At 40.8% G+C, this 19,827-nt stretch overlaps 1 protein-coding gene across 1 annotated transcript in view; it reads right to left on the bottom strand.

The window, feature by feature from the left end:
- Nucleotides 1-314: 314 nt before the first annotated feature.
- MYO1E (myosin IE) overlaps nucleotides 315-19,827 on the bottom strand; it is a 238,269-nt gene continuing 218,756 nt past the window's right edge. The window contains exons 27-28 of the mRNA XM_043988760.1: nucleotides 5,258-5,427; nucleotides 315-3,605 (exon numbers count right to left, since the gene is read on the bottom strand). Of these exons, the coding sequence (XP_043844695.1) occupies nucleotides 3,529-3,605; nucleotides 5,258-5,427 (247 nt within the window). The 3' untranslated portion in view covers nucleotides 315-3,528. The remainder of the gene's footprint in view (nucleotides 3,606-5,257; nucleotides 5,428-19,827) is intronic.

Raw genomic sequence — 19,827 nt, 5'->3', positions numbered from 1 at the left:
GGACCATGCTTCCACTCTAGCCTCCTGGACTGTTTGGCCTGCCTTTGGGGGCAGCTAGATGGTGCAGTGGATAGAGCACCGGCCCTGGAGTCAGAAGGACCTGAGTTCAAATCCCGCACCAGACACTTACTGGCTGTGTGACCCTGGACAAGTCACTTAACCCCAATTGCCTCATCAAAGGAAAAAAAGATCCTAGACTTTGGCTTCACATTGAATAGAAAAAAAAAATGGAAAAGAACTCGGTTACCTGAGTGTAGAGATTAAAAAAAGAGTGGGTTGCATAAGAGAATTCTTTATAGCTCTGAAACCATAATTCTAATGTCCTAACTTAGAAAATTCACAAGGAAAAACAGAAGAACACAGGAAACCTCAAAAGTCCACATGAATTCCAACTTTTAGGTTTCAGAGACCATTCCTTTAAATTTTAGACTGTACAGAATGTCAACCATTAGCCTTCTGAAGATTTCATTTATTGAACTTAAGTCAAAGTTCTGCCCTGTGGGGAAGCAAAGGTATTAGACATAAGGGTTTTAGTTGTCATTCGGTTTGTAATGAACTGTGATTTGGGGACAGACATGTGGCTGCTTTCTGCCTCATTTTTTTGGTCAAATAGGGATATCAATCTCACGGGGTGTTGAAGACCAAGTGTTGTTCACTTGTTTGGGGTAGTGATAGATGCTGGGAAAGAGGCAGCGTGGCTATCTAGGGAGAGTGAGACCCTGGAACAGGGGAGAAGATAAGGAATCAGATAGATGTTGGTTTATCTATTTCTGTCTCCTGGAAGGGCCAGATGATGAAAGGAGAGAAGGAAGAGTGTGTGACTTTGAGGAGGGAAGGACTTTCACTTGTGAGAAAACCCCTTCTGAGGAATTAATTTGAGATTTCTTCAGAGGGGATTAAGAGCAGCTGCTTGGCAAGGGACTTTGTGATGAAAGGTGCCATTTCTCTGGCAACATCAATTGATTGGAACAAGGCTGAGAATATGGAAGTAGGCCAAAAAAAAAAAGTTTCAAGGAAAAGAACCAAAGACTTGGTCTGTCACAAGGAACGTGACTAAACAGCATGTACTTTACCCAGGAGATATCTTCAAACTTGGTGGTTTTGTTTCTGGCAGCTGCTGCTAGACCCCAAGTAGACACACTGATTATAGAAATGAGCAGCAGCTAACAACCCCTGAAGCAAATGAACAGTATTTGACTCTGGCCTGCTATGTAGAGACTCCCAGCATTCCTGTCTGACCCCAACCCCCTTTTATCTTCCTAACTTTAGATCTATACAAATCTAGGGCTTTTCCAGCTAGGGATCTCCCCAAGTTTTATCTGGCCCTCAGTTTAATTCACTTCAAGTTTTCTAAAATAATATTACCCTTACTTCCCAATTGCAAATAAATAAAGGAACCAAGATTCCATCTCTTGACATGGTGTAGGGGATTGAGTGATGGATTTGGAATTAGGAGAGTCTAGGTTCAGATCCAGTCTTTGACACTGAGTGGCCATAGCAAGACATTAATCTCTCTGAGCCTCCGTTTCCTCATCTGTAAAATGGGGATAATAGTGTACACAGTATTTTGAAGCACACAGGAGATCATGTAATAAAGTGATTTGTTAACTTTTTAAAGTCTCCTACAAACACGGGTTATTACTATGCACTTGTGCCCTGCCCATTTAAGGTCTCTATTCTGAGATGACACCCTTTCTTTCCCAAACTCCTAAGATGAAGGGTGGATGGAAGGGAAAAAAAAAATTTAAAAATAAATAAGAGTGGATGGGAGGGCATAGTCTGCCCAGAAGTTGACTAGTGGTAGTGGTATTCATGATTATTGGGTCCAGGGTCAGGCTGGGCAGGGAGTGGGCTCAGTGTGTTGGGGTGGTGATAGTGGGTACGTCTGGACCTCAGGAAGTGAGAATTAATTGGGTGGGAGATAGTCCCAGGTAGAGATAGGGGAATGAGGAAGGGAGCTGATTTTGATCTTTGATCAGAGGGAGACCTGGGGGATTGTGGGAAGAAGAGACTAGGTAAATGGGAGAATATCCTACTTTCCCCCCTCATTTTCAGTAGACTAAAATTTCTCTCTAGCCTTCTCTATCTATGGGCCTCACTTTTTTTTCTTTTCTCTTATTTTCCCTTTCCCTCTATCTAATGTTTATTTTTCTTCCTTCAACTGTTCATAATATGGAACTAACAAGCTTTTGAAAAGTGTATTTATTACATCAGGTTTTATGTTTCCAGTTCTTCATACAAGGTGCTTTATACTAGTTTGTGGTCCCCATATTTTATTTTCTCTAATAGAAAATAGGTCAGAGCCTCATGCTGTACAGGATCCATGCCTTGGTTTCCCAACTACCAAAGAAGAGTTTTGCTAGCTGGGGAGGGAAGGAGGAATCACAGAAATACGGATCTGTGCTTTGAACCTATGAATGAACAAGGCAGCTCTGCTTCCTCTGTTTATTTGGGACCATTTGGGGGTGGAATGGAGAAGGGGGCATCGGCTGGAGCATAACACTGATTCTATAACTGAAAAGGAATAGTGCACATTTTTAAGTACCTGGTGCAAGTCTTATAATGAAACTACCTTACAAGTAAGTACAGTGAGATACTACATTATACATTCATATATGTTTCTACCATTTCAGGATTTTAGTATATACAGTATATGATCTGCTTTTATAAATGTACAGCTTGAGGAAGGGGAGATCCTTCTTGTAATAGGTACAGTATTACACATAAAACCAACATGGGCCAGCCACATTCCAATTGAAGACACAAAGAGGGCAATGTGGATAACCCACCCCTCCTCCCATGCCCCCCTGCCCCTGCCCAGCTGGACCATCCCATACACAAATTCTGGGCAAAGTGCAAACCAGCTGTTCCACATCTGCTTGGAGAGACTCAGCACAGCATCGCTCGACTTCAGCATTTGGATGGAAACTGCTCCCTCATACTCTTTCATTGTTAGTTCTCTGTCCACCTGTGACCCAGGGCTTTGTTTGGGGTGGATCCCTCCAGGGAGAGTTGCAGCATTGGCAGAGAGGTGTAGAGAAGTGTTAAGAAGTTTGGGGTTTTTTGTTTTGTTTGCTTGTTTGTTTTTTAAACAAACTCCAACTAAAAGGCACTTGTCAACAACAGCCTTTAACACTTTCCTGGGCCTGCATGGGAAAGTGACTTGCTGCTTCGACAGAAATCAAAAGGACTGAGTAGACTTCACCTTCCATCTGACCAAGTTTAAATACAATAAATAAATCTTGGTTGGTTACATCTCTGTCCTTCCTGGTTCCTATGACAAAGGCTACCTGGTTGCCTTTCAGATAAGAGTAATTCCTAATAATACCTGGCCCCCCACCACCCTCCAACCCCGTGCCACCCTACCCCTGGCTTCTTAATAAGCTCCCTAGTGAAGGTGCAGTTAAGAACTTCAGGCCACAGAGAAGAAATTGCTTGCTGTTGCTTAGAAGGGGGATGCTCTAAATGTTCTGTGTTCCATCCATTTTTAGGACACCTCCCTAAATATGGTCCAACATCTCTTTGCCTTCAGATCTTGGTCACGTAGTTGTTGGGGAACAGTCCTTGTTTGCCTCTCAATCGGCCTGTCCACCAGCCTGAGGGATCTGTAGATTCAAAGAAAGATGATGTTACCCTGGATATTCAGTCCCTTATCCCCACTTTTTTTTTTGTTTTGTTTTGTTTTTCGGTAAGGCAATTGGGGTTAAGTGACTTGCCCAGGGTCACACAGCTAGTAAGTGTTAAGTGTCTGAGGCCAGATTTGAACTCAGGTACTCCTAAATCCAGGGCCGGTGCTTTAACCACTGCGCCACCTAGCTGCTCCCCTTATCCCCATTTTTGGCTGGGGGACTGAGCCAGCAGTTCTGTTTGCATATTAGAAGAAAGGTTTTTTGCAGTATGAATGAGTAAATTCAGAATCACAGAATGTCAGACCTGGGAGGGACCTTAGAAGGTAGCTGGTCTATCTCCCTTGCATTACAGTTTTCTTTCCCTCTTTTAAACCACCCTGAGAATATGGTCCTATGTCTGTTCCTGCATCCTTCTGTGATGCTGTGGGCCCCAGAGTTTGGTGCCAGGTAACTGAAAAGCCTGATGCCTACAAAACTCAATGATATTTCTTTTAGGTGTAGCTAGGTGAAGCAGTGGCTAGAACCCTGTACCTGGAGTCCTAAGTTCAAATCTGACCTCAGACACTTCCCAGCTGTGTGGTCCTGGACTAATCACCCTCTGCCTCAGTTTCCTCAGCTGTAAAATGGGGACAATAATAGCATCTATCCCCAAGGGTTGTTGTGAGGCTCAAATGAGAGAACATTTGCCAAGTTTTTAGCACAGTTTTGGGGATGCAGTAGACTTTTAATAACGTTTCCTTTCCATTTTACGTATTTATATTTGTTCTCTTATAGATTGATTCTGTATATGGTTATATATGCACCTGTTGTCTCCCCAGTTAGAATATAACTCCTTGAGAGTAGAGATTGCTCTCTTCTTTGTACTTCTGTCTTCGGCACTTAGCACAGTGCTTGGCACATAATAGCCGCTTAATAAATGTTGATTGGTTGACTAGCTGATTGAGAATGGAGGTAAAATGATGAGGTATTTCTTAGCTTAGGCACTTCTCTCTAATGTGTACAATTGGCTCTTCTCTTGGTACGGTTGGGACAAGACCAGTGAGTGTATAGTTGGGACTCCTTGTGTAGATTTTGCAGGGGTTTGGGTAACAGGGAGATGGTCTAGATGAAGTCTAACTGAGTCCATCCCCTCTTGGCACTTGGTTGTGATGGAGTCTTCCAGCAGCCTTTGCTCTGTTATCCTTTTTGTGGCTAGTGTTGGATCTCCTACCTTCAATCAAGTCCTTCTACAGGCTGCAGCTATTCGTAAGACCATGCCTGGCCTCCACTAAGCAGGGCTGCCTGATACAAGTTCTGTCTAGTCAGGAAGTTGAAGTTCTGAGCTCAGGCTTTCTTCACTTCAGACTTAGGCTCATTATCCTGATATCTTGATTTTTTGGAAACCTTGATCTAAAGGACTCACCTAGATTTCTGACCTTTTGAGATGTGTCTGCATCTTCCAAACCTCACCTGACAGTCAACATTTTCTGAGCTCCAGTAACTGCAAATTCCTTAGCCCTCTGGCTTTCTGATTCCTCCATGCCACTCTCCCTTTCTTAATTGCCCCCCAATGGTTCCAGTATCTCTGCCATCCAACCTAGTGGAATGATAGAGTTTCCAAAAATAGTCTCAGATGTTTGTCCTCTTACCTTCTTTGATAATATCGATGATATCATTGGCATTAAAGCTGAGTTCATCTGTGTCCTGAGCATCATAAGCATACAGAGCCTTGCACTGTGGTACCTGAGGCTTAGGTTTGGGTTGGGGCTTGGGTCTGCCACCTGCAGGGGGAGGTCGATTTGTCGTCTGCCTTCGGACACTGAAGAGAGAAGCAGGAGAGTGTTGAGTACATCATCTTTGAGGCATTCTTACTGCACAGGAATGACTGACTTCAGAGATAGAGGTAGCTAATTCTAGAGCTTTGTACTTGTACATTTTTAGTAGAGATTATGCTTGTTTCTATGGGAGTGTGTGTGTATGCTCTTTTAAAAAAAATATTCCTTTAACATAATGTCATTTTCCAATGGTCCCTTCCCCATGACAAATACATACAGATAAACAAAACAAATAACACATTTTCCATATCTGAAAATGGATACCCCATTCCACTCACATAGTCCACCACCTCTCTTCAAGAAGCAAGAGGCATGCTTTCCCCATCAGTCCTCTAAAGTCATATTGTATTGATCAGCGTTATCTCTGAATGTTGTCTTCCTTAAACATTACTGTGATCATTACCTAAATTCTTCTCCAGGTCCTGCTTTTTTTAATCCGTACTGTTTTATTAACATTTCCCCATATGCCTCTTAATTCTCAGTTAGTCATTTCACACAGTACAATAATTTTTGATGATGTTCATATACAATTTCTTTAGTTATTCTAGGGGTTGTGTCAGCTCTCAATCATCAATGAGTAGGTTGTGTAATTGTGGACAGAGAAGGCAAGTGCTTAGTGGTCATTTTAGGATTCTGTTATTTAAGGTCTGAAATTCCTTTAACTAGAGATAAAGCTTTTCTTTTAATTCCCAAAATTTAATATATGAGAGAGGCCACGTTGCCTTAAATTTCACACCAAAATTTAAATCAGTGATAGCAGACAGAGCCTTTTCCTAAGAGTAGGTTTTGTTAGAGTAGGAAGGCTAGGAGAAAGGGGGCGGGTGGGGAGGGGAGGGAGAGGCACCAGAGAGAAGGGTACTGGGGAGGAAGAAACACACAGAAAAGTCATCCTAAGGCATAAATGTTATCTCCAGATAAATGTGGCATCACTACACATATTATGAGTAGGATTGTGTGTGTGTGTGTGTGTGTGTGTGTGTGTAGATGTACACATATAGATTTCTTTGGACTAGCTGAACTTAATTTGAAGAATAGTAAACATCACGACTTATCTTTCTTCTGCCAGTCTATTCATAGAATGGAAGAAAGAGGGGAAATGATTACATAATTCAATTCTTTAATTTTTTTCATGTTGGCTTAAAGTCTTTCATTTTAAATACAATGATGGCATATTTTAAAATGTCACCTGTCAGTGCTTCAGCAAGGCTCTAAGACTATACAAACTTTTTTTGCTAAGCCTAGTCTACTGTTTCCAAGATGTTGGGGATACAAAGAAATTATAAGTTTCTGCCATCAAGAGGCTTATAGTCTATTGGAGAAAACAACATATACCTACAAATATATACAAAATAAATAAAGGTGATTAATTTTTTTTTTGTGGGGTGGGAGTGGGAGTGGGAGGCACTAGCAGTTGAGGCAATTGGGAAAGGCTTAACAAGCTGAACTTTGAAGAAAAACTAGGGATTCTAAGAGACAGAGGGAGTAGGGTGTGCATTCCAGGCCTGTGGAAACTCATGGAGACAAGAGATGTCCTGATACTTTCAGTACAGCTTAAATTATGTGGTATTATAAACATTTTGCACCTGATTTTGCTACTCAATCAAATGCTTTAAAAAGTCTGCAGATAAACCTTGTGGACTTTTGTAGCCTCCATTTCTTTCAGGCAAGTCAAGATATATTTTCTGGTAGAAAAGCATTTATAAAAACTTCCTTTCTCTTCCTTCTCATACATATGTATGTTGTTTAGGTTAAAAGATTTCATAGAGATAGGTTTCTATGTGTTTAAGAGTTGAATATTTACATATTCAACTCTTTGTGATCTTTGATGGGATTTTCTTGGTAAAGATATTGCCATTTCTTTCTCCAGCTCGTTTTACCAATGAGGAAACTGAGGCAAACATGGTTAAGTGACTTGCCTAGGGTCATAGAGCCAGTAAGTGTATGAGGCCAGATTTGAACTTAGGTCTTCCTAATCCCAAGCCTAGAACTCTTATCCACCGAACCACCTAGCTATAATCTATAAAATATATTAAATATGTAATTATAATAAAACAATGTAAATATTAAATATGTTATATATGTATCTATATACATAGCTACTTCTTGGCTCTCCCTTAATTTTGCCATTTCCTATCTCTATAAGCATACAAAATATTTTGAGGCTTAAGATTTAACAATGAGCATCTTCCTCTGCCTATATCAGTTCCTTCATCTAGATAATACAGGGGGCTCCACTGGAAAGACTTACATGAATTGATGCTGAGTGAAGTGAGCAGAACCAGGAGAACATTGTACACAGTAACAGCAACATTGTGCAATGATCAGCTGTGATAGACCTAGCTCTCCTCAGCAATACAATGATCCAAGACAATTCCAAAAGACTCATGACAGAAAACGCTATCCACACCCAGAGAAGGAACTATGGAGTCTGAATGCAGATTAAAGCATATTATTTTCACTTTTTCTGTTGTTTTGTTTTGATTTTTGGTGGTGTTGTTGCTTTTCCCTTTTGTTTTGTTTCTTCTTTAAGAACATGACTAATGTGAAAATATGTTTACCAATTGCTTGCCATCTTGGGGAGAGGGAGAATGGGAAGAATGGGGGAGAAAAGGGGCAGCTAGGTGGCGCAGTGGATAGAGCAGCGGCCCTGGATTCAGTAGGACCTGAGTTCAAATCCAGCCTCAGACACTTGACACTTACTAGCTGTGTGACCTTGGGCAAGTCACTTAACCCTCATTGCCCAACCACCCCCCAAAAAGAATGGGGGGAAAAATTTGGAACTCAAAATCTTATAAAAAATGAATGCTGAAAACTATTTTTTCATATAATAGGAAAAAAATGAAATACTTTTAATAAAAAATACAGGGATTTGACTTGATCTGGGGTCCATGAACTTTAAATTATGTAATATATATAAATTAAAAATATAAAAAAATATATAACTCATGTCTACATAATGGAGACAATTGCATATACAGTCCTCATTTTCTTATGGCATTTGGAGATTTTTGGAGTGATTGTGTCAGGAGCTCCGAGCACTTACTGCCTTTCCTCCACCATCTTGGCTCCACCTCCTATACAATCCTCATTTTCTATACTTCTTTGTATATGCAATCTTCATGTTTTTTGCTTTTAACTTCAGAATGACAAAAAAATTTGAAATTTTTTGGACGACATTTATTGAATGAAAAACTGATTAAATGTTTATGTGCTAAGCATGGGCAATACAAATGACATTGAGTTCCAAAAATTTTGAAACAAAAAAAAATACTCTGAATAATTGTATTTCAGTATAATTGGGTTTTCTTTGTCATCTCATGTATCATTTTCAAACCTTATTCTGAGAAGGAGTCCAAGACGCAAAAGATGATGTTAAAGGTCCTTTCCAGGTCTAAAAGCTAGGATATTTCTACCCTATGATTGAGAAGCCAAGTAGAAGGAAATCCCCTCTTCTTTGGCACAAACTTTCTGAAGTATGTCTTAACTTGTCGTCTCCATAGTAGGAATAGAGGAGGGATTTTCATTTTTGTTTATTGTATTTCCAGTGTCTGGTACATAACAGGCACCTTATCAATGATTTCTGATAAGATGAAATCATGCATGCAAAGGGCTGGACCACAATACTTGCACAGGAAGCACTACATAAAAGTTTGTTCTTATTACCACCAAAGAAGGAAAATCCCAAGTGTTTCTGCTCATTTCTTCCTCTTACCTTCAGAGAAAATTGGGGAGTGGGGAGACAGATTAGAGGCTGACAAGCTGCTGGTGAGCATGCCTGCCTCATTGCAAATGTCAGAAGCCTAACCAGGTGGGCGGGTGGATGAGTGAGGGAGAGGGCAGCTGGGAAGGGAGTGGAGCCCCAAGAACCAGCAGGGGGAGATGTTTCTCCTGCTATGAAGCTCACTCCTTTGTAGCTTAGGAAATCTATCAGGAATCTAGCAGAGTCTTTTCCATGCCAGAGGGATGGGATGAAGGGTGCGGGGTGGGAGGTGGGGAAGATAACTTAAAGGTCATTCCAATATCCACTCCCTGGAACTGAACTCTTTTTCATACATCCAAACTGCTTTGTTTTTCTTTGAGAGGAAAATACACCTGCTATGCATCTCAGGCATTAAATCATTTCCTAGTTAATGTTTAGTGAAAATCCCAACTTTCCTGTTCTGAGAAATGCTTACTGTGAAAGTATGCAGTGTAAGTAGTTTCTTAATTAAAGTAGCCTATATTGGGACTATGTCAGCACTGTACTAATAAAAGCCATTAGCCTGGGTATTAGAGGAGTCACCTGATTTCTCCACAATAAGCAAATGAAAAAAGAAAAAAGAAAAAAAAAGGACGGGAGGAGAGCCTGGAAGTGGGAGAGAAGTTAAGGAGTTATTTTATTTTCCACTTATGGAAGGTCAAATCCCATTATAACAAAAATATAGCTGACATTTCCATTAAAGCAAGTTGGAGAGCATAAAGCAAACTGAATACTGGGCATGGGGAAGAGGGAATATTTGGCTTGTTCTACGTTTGAGGAAAAATGCAACATTAACACAAGCCAGCATGGCTCCTGATGGGTACTTTTCTCAAGATAGACAAACTGGAAGAAATTGAATTCTATAAAAACTGCTAGGAACCTACTATGTGCCAAGCACTGTATCAGGTGCTGGAGATAAAGACACAGAAAAGATCACTCTTGTTCTCAAAGGTTACATTCTGCTGAGGAATGGCTTTGGAGTCAGGTGTTCTGGATTCAAATCCTGCCTCTGATGCTTACTATCTGTGTGACCTTTTACAATTTGCTTGACTTTCCTGGGGTTCATTTGCCTCATTTAGAAAATGAGAGGGTTCAAGTTTCTTTTCAGTTCTTAGTCTGTGATCTTAAGTAAATACAGGATTTTAAGAGGGAAAAGGATCAGAAGTTTCACCTGAACTGGGTCTTGAAAAAAAAATTATGGACTCTAAGAGGCAGATTTAAGAGGAAGTACATTTCAAGCAAGGCTTTGTAAATGTTTGGTCACATGAGATTGGGTAGATTAATGTACCTGGACCATTATTGGAATATCTGGAAAGGTAGCCTGAGGTCAGACTGTGAAGACCTTTAACTGCCAGTATGAAGTTTTTATTTTATCTTAGAGACAATAGGGAGCCATTGAAAATTCTTGAGCAGGGAAGTGAAATGGTCTGATCTGTGTTTTAAGAATACTAATTTGGCAGCTATGTGGAAAATGGTAGAAGACTAAACCAGGGAAATCAGGAGGCTATTTGCAGTAATCCAGCTGAGAAAAGATGGCCTAAAAAACCAGGCTAGTGGTCATTAGAGTGAAGAGGAGACATTCAGGAACTGTTGAATTGACACCAAAATTGAAATCCATTCTAACAAGGAACCAAGCTGTTATTCATTTGTGGTAAATTGGGGGGTGTGTGTGTGTGGGGGGTGGGGGTGGGGTGGGGGGAAGGGCAGCTAGGTGGTACAGTGCATAAAGCACTGGCCCTTGAAATTGGGAGGATCTGAGTTCACATCTGACCTAACATACTGGCTGTGTGACCCTGGGCAAGTCACTTAACCCCAACTGCCTTAAAACATTCAGGGCCATCTCTAGGCATCCTGATGTCTATCTTGCCACTGGACCCAGATGGCTCTGGAGGAGAGAGGAATGTTGGTAACTTTGCACAGCCCTTCCTCATTTAAGTCATGATATCACCCAATGTCATGGTCCTCTTCAAGAATGAAGGACAAAAACAACAACAACAAATTGGGACAAATCTGTGCTTTGGGAAGGGGGGGGGTGTTGTTGTTTGGCCCAGGGTGGGGGAGGGTTTGAATTATATAGTGAATCAATGGTAGCATGTGAAAAAAGAAGAAAGGAAAGAGGTCAACCATCCCATGCTAAAAAGGGCATATGTACAAGAAGTGTTAGCATTGTTCCTTTCAAAATAGTCCCCCTGGAAAAATTTACATTTATTCCAATAAAGGTCCTATGCTCAAAACACATGCCATGCTCCTATTGTAGGATTGCTTTCAGGGCCAGCCATATTATGAACCCCAGAAAAAAAATCAGTTTCCTTATTCTGTAGTCATGCTTCATCTTGGACCCCAAATGATATTACTACTTTTAATCACTCATCTTATTCATATGACTTGTTTCCCAAGGATTTTTGTTTTTTCTCTCAAATGTACCACCACGGAGGCTATTTACAAGAATGCTACAAGTTCTTGGAATAATTCCACATTGGGTTGGGGGATCTACACGTGTGTGTGTGTGTGTGTGTGTGTGTGTGTGCATGTACATGTGCATCAGTTCTTAAAATACACTGTGATGGGGGAACCACATATGTGTGTGTGTGTGTGTGTGTGTGTGTGTGTGCATGTGTTAAAATTCACCTTGTCTCTCTAGGTGAATTGTAAAGCCTGTAAGAACTAAGACTGTCCTATCCTGCTTTTATATTTTCTAAACTGTCTGCCACAACTGCTTGTTGAAAGATTGATCAGGTACATGGACAAAGGCTTTGACTACATTATCACTGACAAAACTATGAGCATTTCTCATGTGTACAAAGCTGACTAGCTAAAACTGCGAATTCTTCCCACCTATCTACAAAACAATTTGAAATTTGAAGTCCCTTAACTGTTCATACCTCTCAAAGTTCCTACTTCTGGGCATTTACCCCAAGGAAGTAAAAAAGACAAAAAGTAGCATCTATGCCAATATATTCATAGTCCATCTTGTGGTAGCAAAAAGCCAGAAACAAATAGGCACCTACTGACTCAACAAATTGTGGTATATGAATGTAATGGAATACTATTTTACTGTAAGAAAATATTTAAGTATGAGGGATTGAGAGAAAAACAGAAGAACTTATATGAATTGATACAGTGCTCATCTCAGAAAATAAATGCAGAAATACATTTCCCGACTTACTATAGAGGCATGAGAGACAATGGGAGCAGAATATTGCCTCTGATGGATGACAGTTTGATTTCTTGATTTATAACAAGGAAGAATTCAAGATGAAGGAGAGTTATACTAGGAAATAACTACCATCATGTAAATAATAAATGATGATGATGATGAATGCAATAAAACATTAAAAAAAGACTGACTACTTAAGACTCCCTCATTGCCCTTGGGCCAGACCAGCTACTTTGAGCTGTGCAATGAGGCCCTTATTTACTAAATGTGTCCTCTGACAACATACTTTGAAGAGGAGTGTTTGTGTGTATTAAGGGGAGGGTTGGGTGATGGTGGTAGTAGGCGATGGCTGGAAATCCATGAAAGTTTGCTTCTTTACAGCCAAAGAAAAATGAAACTTCACAATTCTTAGGCTCAATCAAGGCAGCCTAGATGAACCATCAAAATTCGGCCTGCAACCCCTCCTTTAACCAAAATGACTCAAGCATTCTCTTCACTTCGATTGTGCATGTTGGCCCAGAATTGCCTCCCTTTGTTCTGAGTCATTTCACTTGGCTAAACAAGACCATCCTCATTCAGCAGCTGGAGCTGTTTTGAATCCATCACAGCTTCGAGATAATGGAGTATTATTTACCATTGAGCTGATTCCATGCCTTGAGAGAAGGCATGTGTTTGTGCTGATGGGGAGCCAGGCATACATGTAGGGGGAATATGTGTTGGGGGAAGGGAAGAGGAGAAGAGATAGAGGGCAAACAGCATTACACTTTGCACTGCTGGGATGGTTAGCAGATACTGACCACACTACTGTCTTTCGCCTTTCAAATTCTGCCCCATGTTATTGGTAGGAAGTCTAGTTCTTGGCGATAAAAGTTTGGAATTACCTTTGTACACCTTCTCGGGATGTGCCCTTCCAAAACCTCATTCTTATGGATGACACACAAAAATCACAGACTTTTACCAAGTTGGAAAGCACTTTAGAGGTCACTTGGCCTAACCTCTGAATCCAGGTGAGGATCTTCTTTATCCTTATACCAGTACTGTCAAACTCAACTAGAGACAGATCCCTGAGCTACCAATTAACTAAGAAAACTACAAATTAACAATGTCTATGTTTTACTGTATTTCCATTTATTTATTTTTTGTTTGTTTGTTTTTGTGTGTCTGTGTGAGAGAGGCAATTGGGGTTAAGTGACTTGCCCAGGGTCACACAACTAGTAAGTGTTAAGTGTCTGAGGCTGGATTTGAACTCAGGTCCTCCTGACTCCAAGGCCGGTGCTCTATCCACTGCACCACCTAGCTGCCCCTCATTTATTTTTGTTAACCATTTCTCAATTACATTTTAATGGTTTGGCCAGTTTCAGGGGCTTTGTGGGTTGTATGGGTGGGTTTGATGTCTGTGGTCTATATTATTTTTGAATTCTTCCAGTGAGAAGGAGTTCATTTCACTATTGGACTGTTAGAAAATTCTTTATATTGACCTCAAATCCACCTCTTTGTAACTTAAGCCCTTTGGTGCTAAGAATGTCTACTTTCTCTTCCACAAAATTCCTTTGAATACCTAAATGTGCTCCCTACCCAAGGTCTCCTATTTTTCAAGTTAAGCATTCTTAGTTCCTCCACCTGCTTATCATTACATGGTTTTCAGACCCCTTGTGTTCCTGGCTGTTTTCCTCTGGACAAATCCATTTGTCTATTAATTAATTAACAAGTATTTCTTAAATGCCTCCTTTGTGGCAAGTACTGTGCCAGATCCTAAGGCTACATAGAAAAAACCAAACCAAACCAAATCACTGCCATAATAGGTTCCTATCCTCAAGGAGCTTACTTTTTGTTGGGGAAATTGGATATACACATATGAATATATACAAACACATGTAAAAGAAATATCCTTTCATCTCCAGCACATCAAAATGTGTATAAATGAGCAATGTGATGCTAAGGTTTTCTAGGACACCTCATCAGAGATCAGGGTACCCTTTGCATCTTAGATCATCGAATTTTCACTTCTTCCTACTGTCACGGGGGAGTTGAGAGTGTGGTCATCACACACACACGCCCACAAATATAAAAAAAAAACTTCAGTTTTTATGTTCCCAAATGCTTATAAATGATCTTTTTGATTAGCTTTGCTGTCATACTGGAGGAGAAAAGAGAACAAACAGGGTCCTAGGGCTTTGTGCCAGACAGACTACCCATGTTTTGACCTAGTGTAGTGGGCAGGGCAGCCCAGAAGACTGACCCAGAGACTCTATACCTGCAGAGGTCACCTAAGTGTTAATCAGTACAGACATACTTGTTGAGGCAGGAGTCTCTCTCTCTCTCTCTCTCTCTCTCTCTCTCTCTCTCTCTCTCTCTCTCTCTCTATATATATATATATATATATATATTTAAAGTGCAATTGGTAAGTTTGGTTATGTATGGTTATTCCTAAGAGAGGATTGGCAACTCTAACCTTCTCTGGATACTCTTTTCTCTCTTGGGTTTCCTTCTACCTTTACTGGATCATCATCCATATCCAACGCCTTAGTTGTGAGTGTACTCAGCCAAGGCTCTGTCCTCTTCTTTCTCTAGTCATTGTCTCTTGGCAACCTCATCAACCTCCATGGGTTCAAACATCATCTTTATTCAGATAACTTGTAGTTATCTTACCTGAGAGTTTCCCCAAACATGCCTATTTATCTTAAGAAATATCTTATTGGGGCAGCTAGGTGGCACAGTGGATAAAACACTGGCTCTGAGGATCTGAGTTCAAATCCAGACTCAGGGACTTGACTTTTACTAGCTGTGTGACCCCAGGCAAGTCATTTAACCTTCATTGCCCCACACCCCCCCCCAAAAAAAAAGAAAAGAAAAGAAATACCATATCATCATTCCTGACCTCAGACTCATATTTTCTCTATGTATCCGCTTTTTCTCACCACCCATAGCTAACCAACCATTTGCCAAGTCTTATCATTTCTAACTCCACATTTTCCCCATCTGTCCCTATTTTCTCCACTGATATAGCCACCAACCTATACTAATGCACTAGCTTTTAAATTAGTCTTCCTTTCTCACATTGCTCTCTACTACACTCTTTCCCACAGCTTCCAAATTGATATTCCTGAAGCACAGATTTGACTATACTTCCAGCCTATTCAAGAAATCCTAGAGGCTCCCTATAACCTCAGGATCAAGGATCCATGCTCCTTTGGCATTTAAAGCCTTACACAAAGGGCATCTAGGTGGCGCAGTGGATAGAGCACCGGCCCTGGAGTCAGGAGTACCTGAGTTCAAATCCGGCCTCAGACACTTAACATTTACTAGCTGTGTGACCCTGGGCAAGTCACTTAACCCCAATTGCCTCACTAAAAAAAAAAAAAAAAGCCTTACACAATCTGCTGTCAACCTATTTTGTGCATTCTGCATTCCACCTCCCAACTCCAAGCTTTTACACTGACTGTCTCCCATGCCTTGAGTGCAATCTCTTCTCTTACCTCTGCTTACTTGAATTCCTTGCTATTTTAAAAGCTCAATTCAAGAGCCATATCCTTCATACTTCCTGGTCCCCACCCCAGCTATGAGTGTCCTCCTTGAAATGGCTTTGCATTTATACTTTGCATGTATTTTGCATTGATTATGTGTACATGTTGCCTACCCAAAAGCAAAACAAGCTGCTCAAAGGCAAGGACTGCTTCGTATTTGTCTCTGTATGTCCAGCCTCTAATACAGTTCCTAGTACAAAGAAGGCAATCAGGTGTTTGACGGCTTTAGTGGCCTTTGGAGAGGCACAATTGGCTTGTATCTTCCTTAGTTCATTCTTATTCTTAGCAAAGCACATGCTCCTCAGAAACTTGGGGTCAACTGCATTTAGGAACTGACCCCTACTGATTAGAGAAATGCAGATTAAAACTACTGAGATACCACCCCACACCTATCCAATCAGCTAATGTGACAAAAAAGGGAAAATGATAAGTGTTGGAGAAGATGTGGGGAAATTGGAACACTAATGCACTGTTGGTGGAGCTGTGAACTGATCCAACCATTCTGGAGAGCAATTTGGAACCATGCCCAAAAGGCTTTGACCTAGCAATACCACTATATCTATATCCCAAAGAGATCATAAAAAAAGAGAAAAGGACCCACATGTACAAAAATATTAGCTGCTATTTTTGTGGTAGCAAAGAATTGGAAATTGAGGGGATGCCCATCAACTGGGGAATGGCTAAAGAAGTTGTGGTATTTGAATGTAATAGAATACTATTGTGCTGTAAGAAATGATAAGCAGGGGCAGCTAGCAGCTAGGTGGTACAGTGGATAGAGTACAGAGCCTGGAGTCAGGAGGACCTGAGTTCAAATCTGGTCTCAGACACTTGACATTAGCTGTGTGACCCTGGGCAAGTCCCTTAACCCTCATTGCCCTGCCCTACCCCCCAAGAAATGATAAACAGATGGATTTGAAAAAAACCTGGAAAGACTTATATGAATTGATGCTGAGTGATGAGCAGAACCAAGAGAACATTATACACAGTATCAACAACATTGTGTGATGATCAATTATGATAGACTTAACTCTTCTCAGCAATACGATGATCCAGGACAATGCCAAAAGACTTATGATGGAAAATGCCCTCCACATTCAGAAAAAGAACTTGGGAGTCTGCATGCAGATTGAAGCACACTATTTTCACTTTTGTTGTTGCTTTTCTGTTACTGTTTTTGCTTATTCTTTCTTGCATTTTTCCCTCCTTTTGTTCTGATTCTTCTCTTACAACATGACTAATGTGGAAATATGTATAATGTGATCATAATGTATAGCTTATATCAAAGTGTTTGCTGTCCTTGGGAGGGGGGAGAGAAAAATTTGAAACTCAAAAAAACCCTTTACATGTAATTGGAAAAACAATTTCAAAATTTAAAAAATACAGTTAAATTAAAGTAAAATAAAATGGTCTGTTACCCTCTGGGACCTGGGTTTCTTATTGTCTTTTATGGGATCGTGGACAGTGTGGTTGTCACATTGATGCTTATTCTGCGGACAGCTCCACAGAACAGAAGACCAGTGAATGTGCCCTTTTTTTTTTTTCTAATTTGTGTTGCATCTCATCTGGCAACAGAATTAAGCAAAGTTCATCTCCTTTTGTGTAATTGCTAATAGCTTTCTCCAACAACTAAGCACGCAGGATACCAGTCGGCAAGCTTGGTCAGTAGGATTTGCCGGATTGTGGGTGATCTACACTAATGAAGATCCAACTCTACATCTACAGGCTGTATCTCTAGTACCCCTCAAAGCCTTTCTGCAAACTTATCATTTGCCTACCCTCAGGTGGTGGTGGGTGACACAACAGCCATTTAGGCTTCTACAGGCAAAAAGCCTGAAATTACCTTTTCTACCACTAGATGGGGACACTGCATAGCATAAGTAAGGCAATTTCCGTGCTCTTGGGAATGGACTTTTAAGTTGGTAAGGGAAGCCAAGGAAGGCAACATGCGAAGTAGTCAAAAGGAAGCGCTGCTTACAACCAGTTGTGCATGTACTGTAGAGCCCATGAACAAAAGAAAAGAAACTTTATAAACTGTCACTTTTGAGAGATTAATTTGCCCTTCCAAACATGACTTTAGTGTATGCTTCAGCCCACTGACAGCCATAGCCTTTCTCATGGCCATGTTCAGGATCTGAACAACAGGCTTATTATATATACCACAGGCATGAGTTGGCTCAGTACCAGGTTTCATTCTTTGGGCTGGTTTTTTGTTGTTCAGTCGTTTCAGCCCTGCCTGATGCTACGTGACCACATTTGGGGTTTTCTTGGCAAAGATGCTGGAGAGGAATGCCATTTTCTTCTCTAGCTCATTTTATATATGAGGGAATCGAGGCAAGTAAGGTTAAGTGACTTGCCCAGGGTCACACAGCTAGTAAGTGTCAAGTGTCTGAGGCCAGATTTGAACTCAGGTCCTCCTGAATCCAGGACCGGTGCTTTATCCTCTGCGCCACCTAGCTGCCCCATGAGGCCAGATTTGAACCCAGGAAGATGAGTCTTCCTGACTCTAAGCCTGACACTCTATCCACTATGCCACCTAGCTGCCCTTTGTCTATTGTCTAGTCCCTCTGTCTGGGTCTCAGACTCCCATTGCTCCAGCATGCCTTCATGATTTTCCTGTTTTGAATATTATACACTTGCAGTGTATAATTAATCCAACTGTCTCTGAATTACAGTAACAGTCTTGTCCCAAATTTATTGTTGTTTACTATGTCACATTTCCCTGGACCTAGTTATTGGCCTTCCCTCCCTTTATTAGGGTTGTATCTTATGAGAACAGATGAATTAATTACATTTTCTTCCCCTATCACTGAGAGATCTCAAAGGCTAAAAAGGAAAAAGAAAAGATGCTCTTATAATATTAAGCTTTTCAGAAGAAACCAAGTGAATACCCACACTCCCACTTTGTGGTAGAGAAGGCGTAACCTTGGCGATGCCAGTGAAACACAGACTCAGGCAGGTCCAGCTAAAAGAGAAAGTCTTTGAGTCCAGACCTGGAGACAACCTGCATGTTTGCTTTCTCAAATCCAGCCCTGCTAAGTTTAGAGAGGACCACCACCAGATGACTGGCTACCAGCTAACAACAATTTGGGGTCACAGCAACAGCCAAAGACCCTCCACTGAGGCATAGTATGGTTGTGATCAACATCAGTGCTGCCTGCACTGATGACACTGCAGATCTTTTGAAATATTGGATCCAGATAATAAGTGGGCAAGCCATCAAGACAAACTGTCAGTTTATGCCAATTATAAACTTGGTTTTTGCCTCTCCTAAAGAAAAACAAAAAGATGAGCCACAAGCATGGGAGGACAGGGGAGTGACAGTGTTGGTTCTGTCATATTAAGTGCTAAAGGGTTGTTGTTCTTGAGAGTTCTTATTAGGTTAATAATAATAATAGTAATTAACAACAACAACGATGATGATGTGGTATATTTACAGAGTGCTTTAAGGCTGGCAAAGTGATTTACAATTATTATCTGTAGATGTATAGGAATTTCTGTTTCTTATATGATACCCAAGTCCCATCTTAAACCATCATGACCCTCATTTGGCTCCTTAATAGGATCTAAGAATTCCCTTCTGGGCCCAGGGTGATTCTTCCACGATAGAAACTAAATTTGATTTTTCTTGGCACAAGAGAAACCATTAACTTTAGGTAATCTTATAGCTTCTGGAACATCCCGTACAAACTCTTTGGCTTTACCCAAAATTCACCCCATTGTCCTTTTATAAGGTTTCAGAAAAAGCTAGGCTGCCAAGCCAAAGTGCCTTGTCTGTTAGGGACATGGTTACATTAGCTTTTGATTCACAAAGGAGAAAAAGACTGTAATTTGCAACATGCTGGGTCTACTGTGCTTCATACAGTGTTCTGCACACAGTAGGCAGGCAACCCATGCATTGTGATTGGCTGATGAATATATGGAGATGTTAGTTTTCCTGTTAATGGCAGAGCCAGTGGCTGAGATA

This window comes from Dromiciops gliroides, chromosome 2, assembly GCF_019393635.1.
Source record: "Dromiciops gliroides isolate mDroGli1 chromosome 2, mDroGli1.pri, whole genome shotgun sequence".
NCBI classification, from domain to species: Eukaryota; Metazoa; Chordata; class Mammalia; order Microbiotheria; family Microbiotheriidae; genus Dromiciops; species Dromiciops gliroides.
This window is presented reverse-complemented; position numbering and strand designations above follow the sequence as displayed.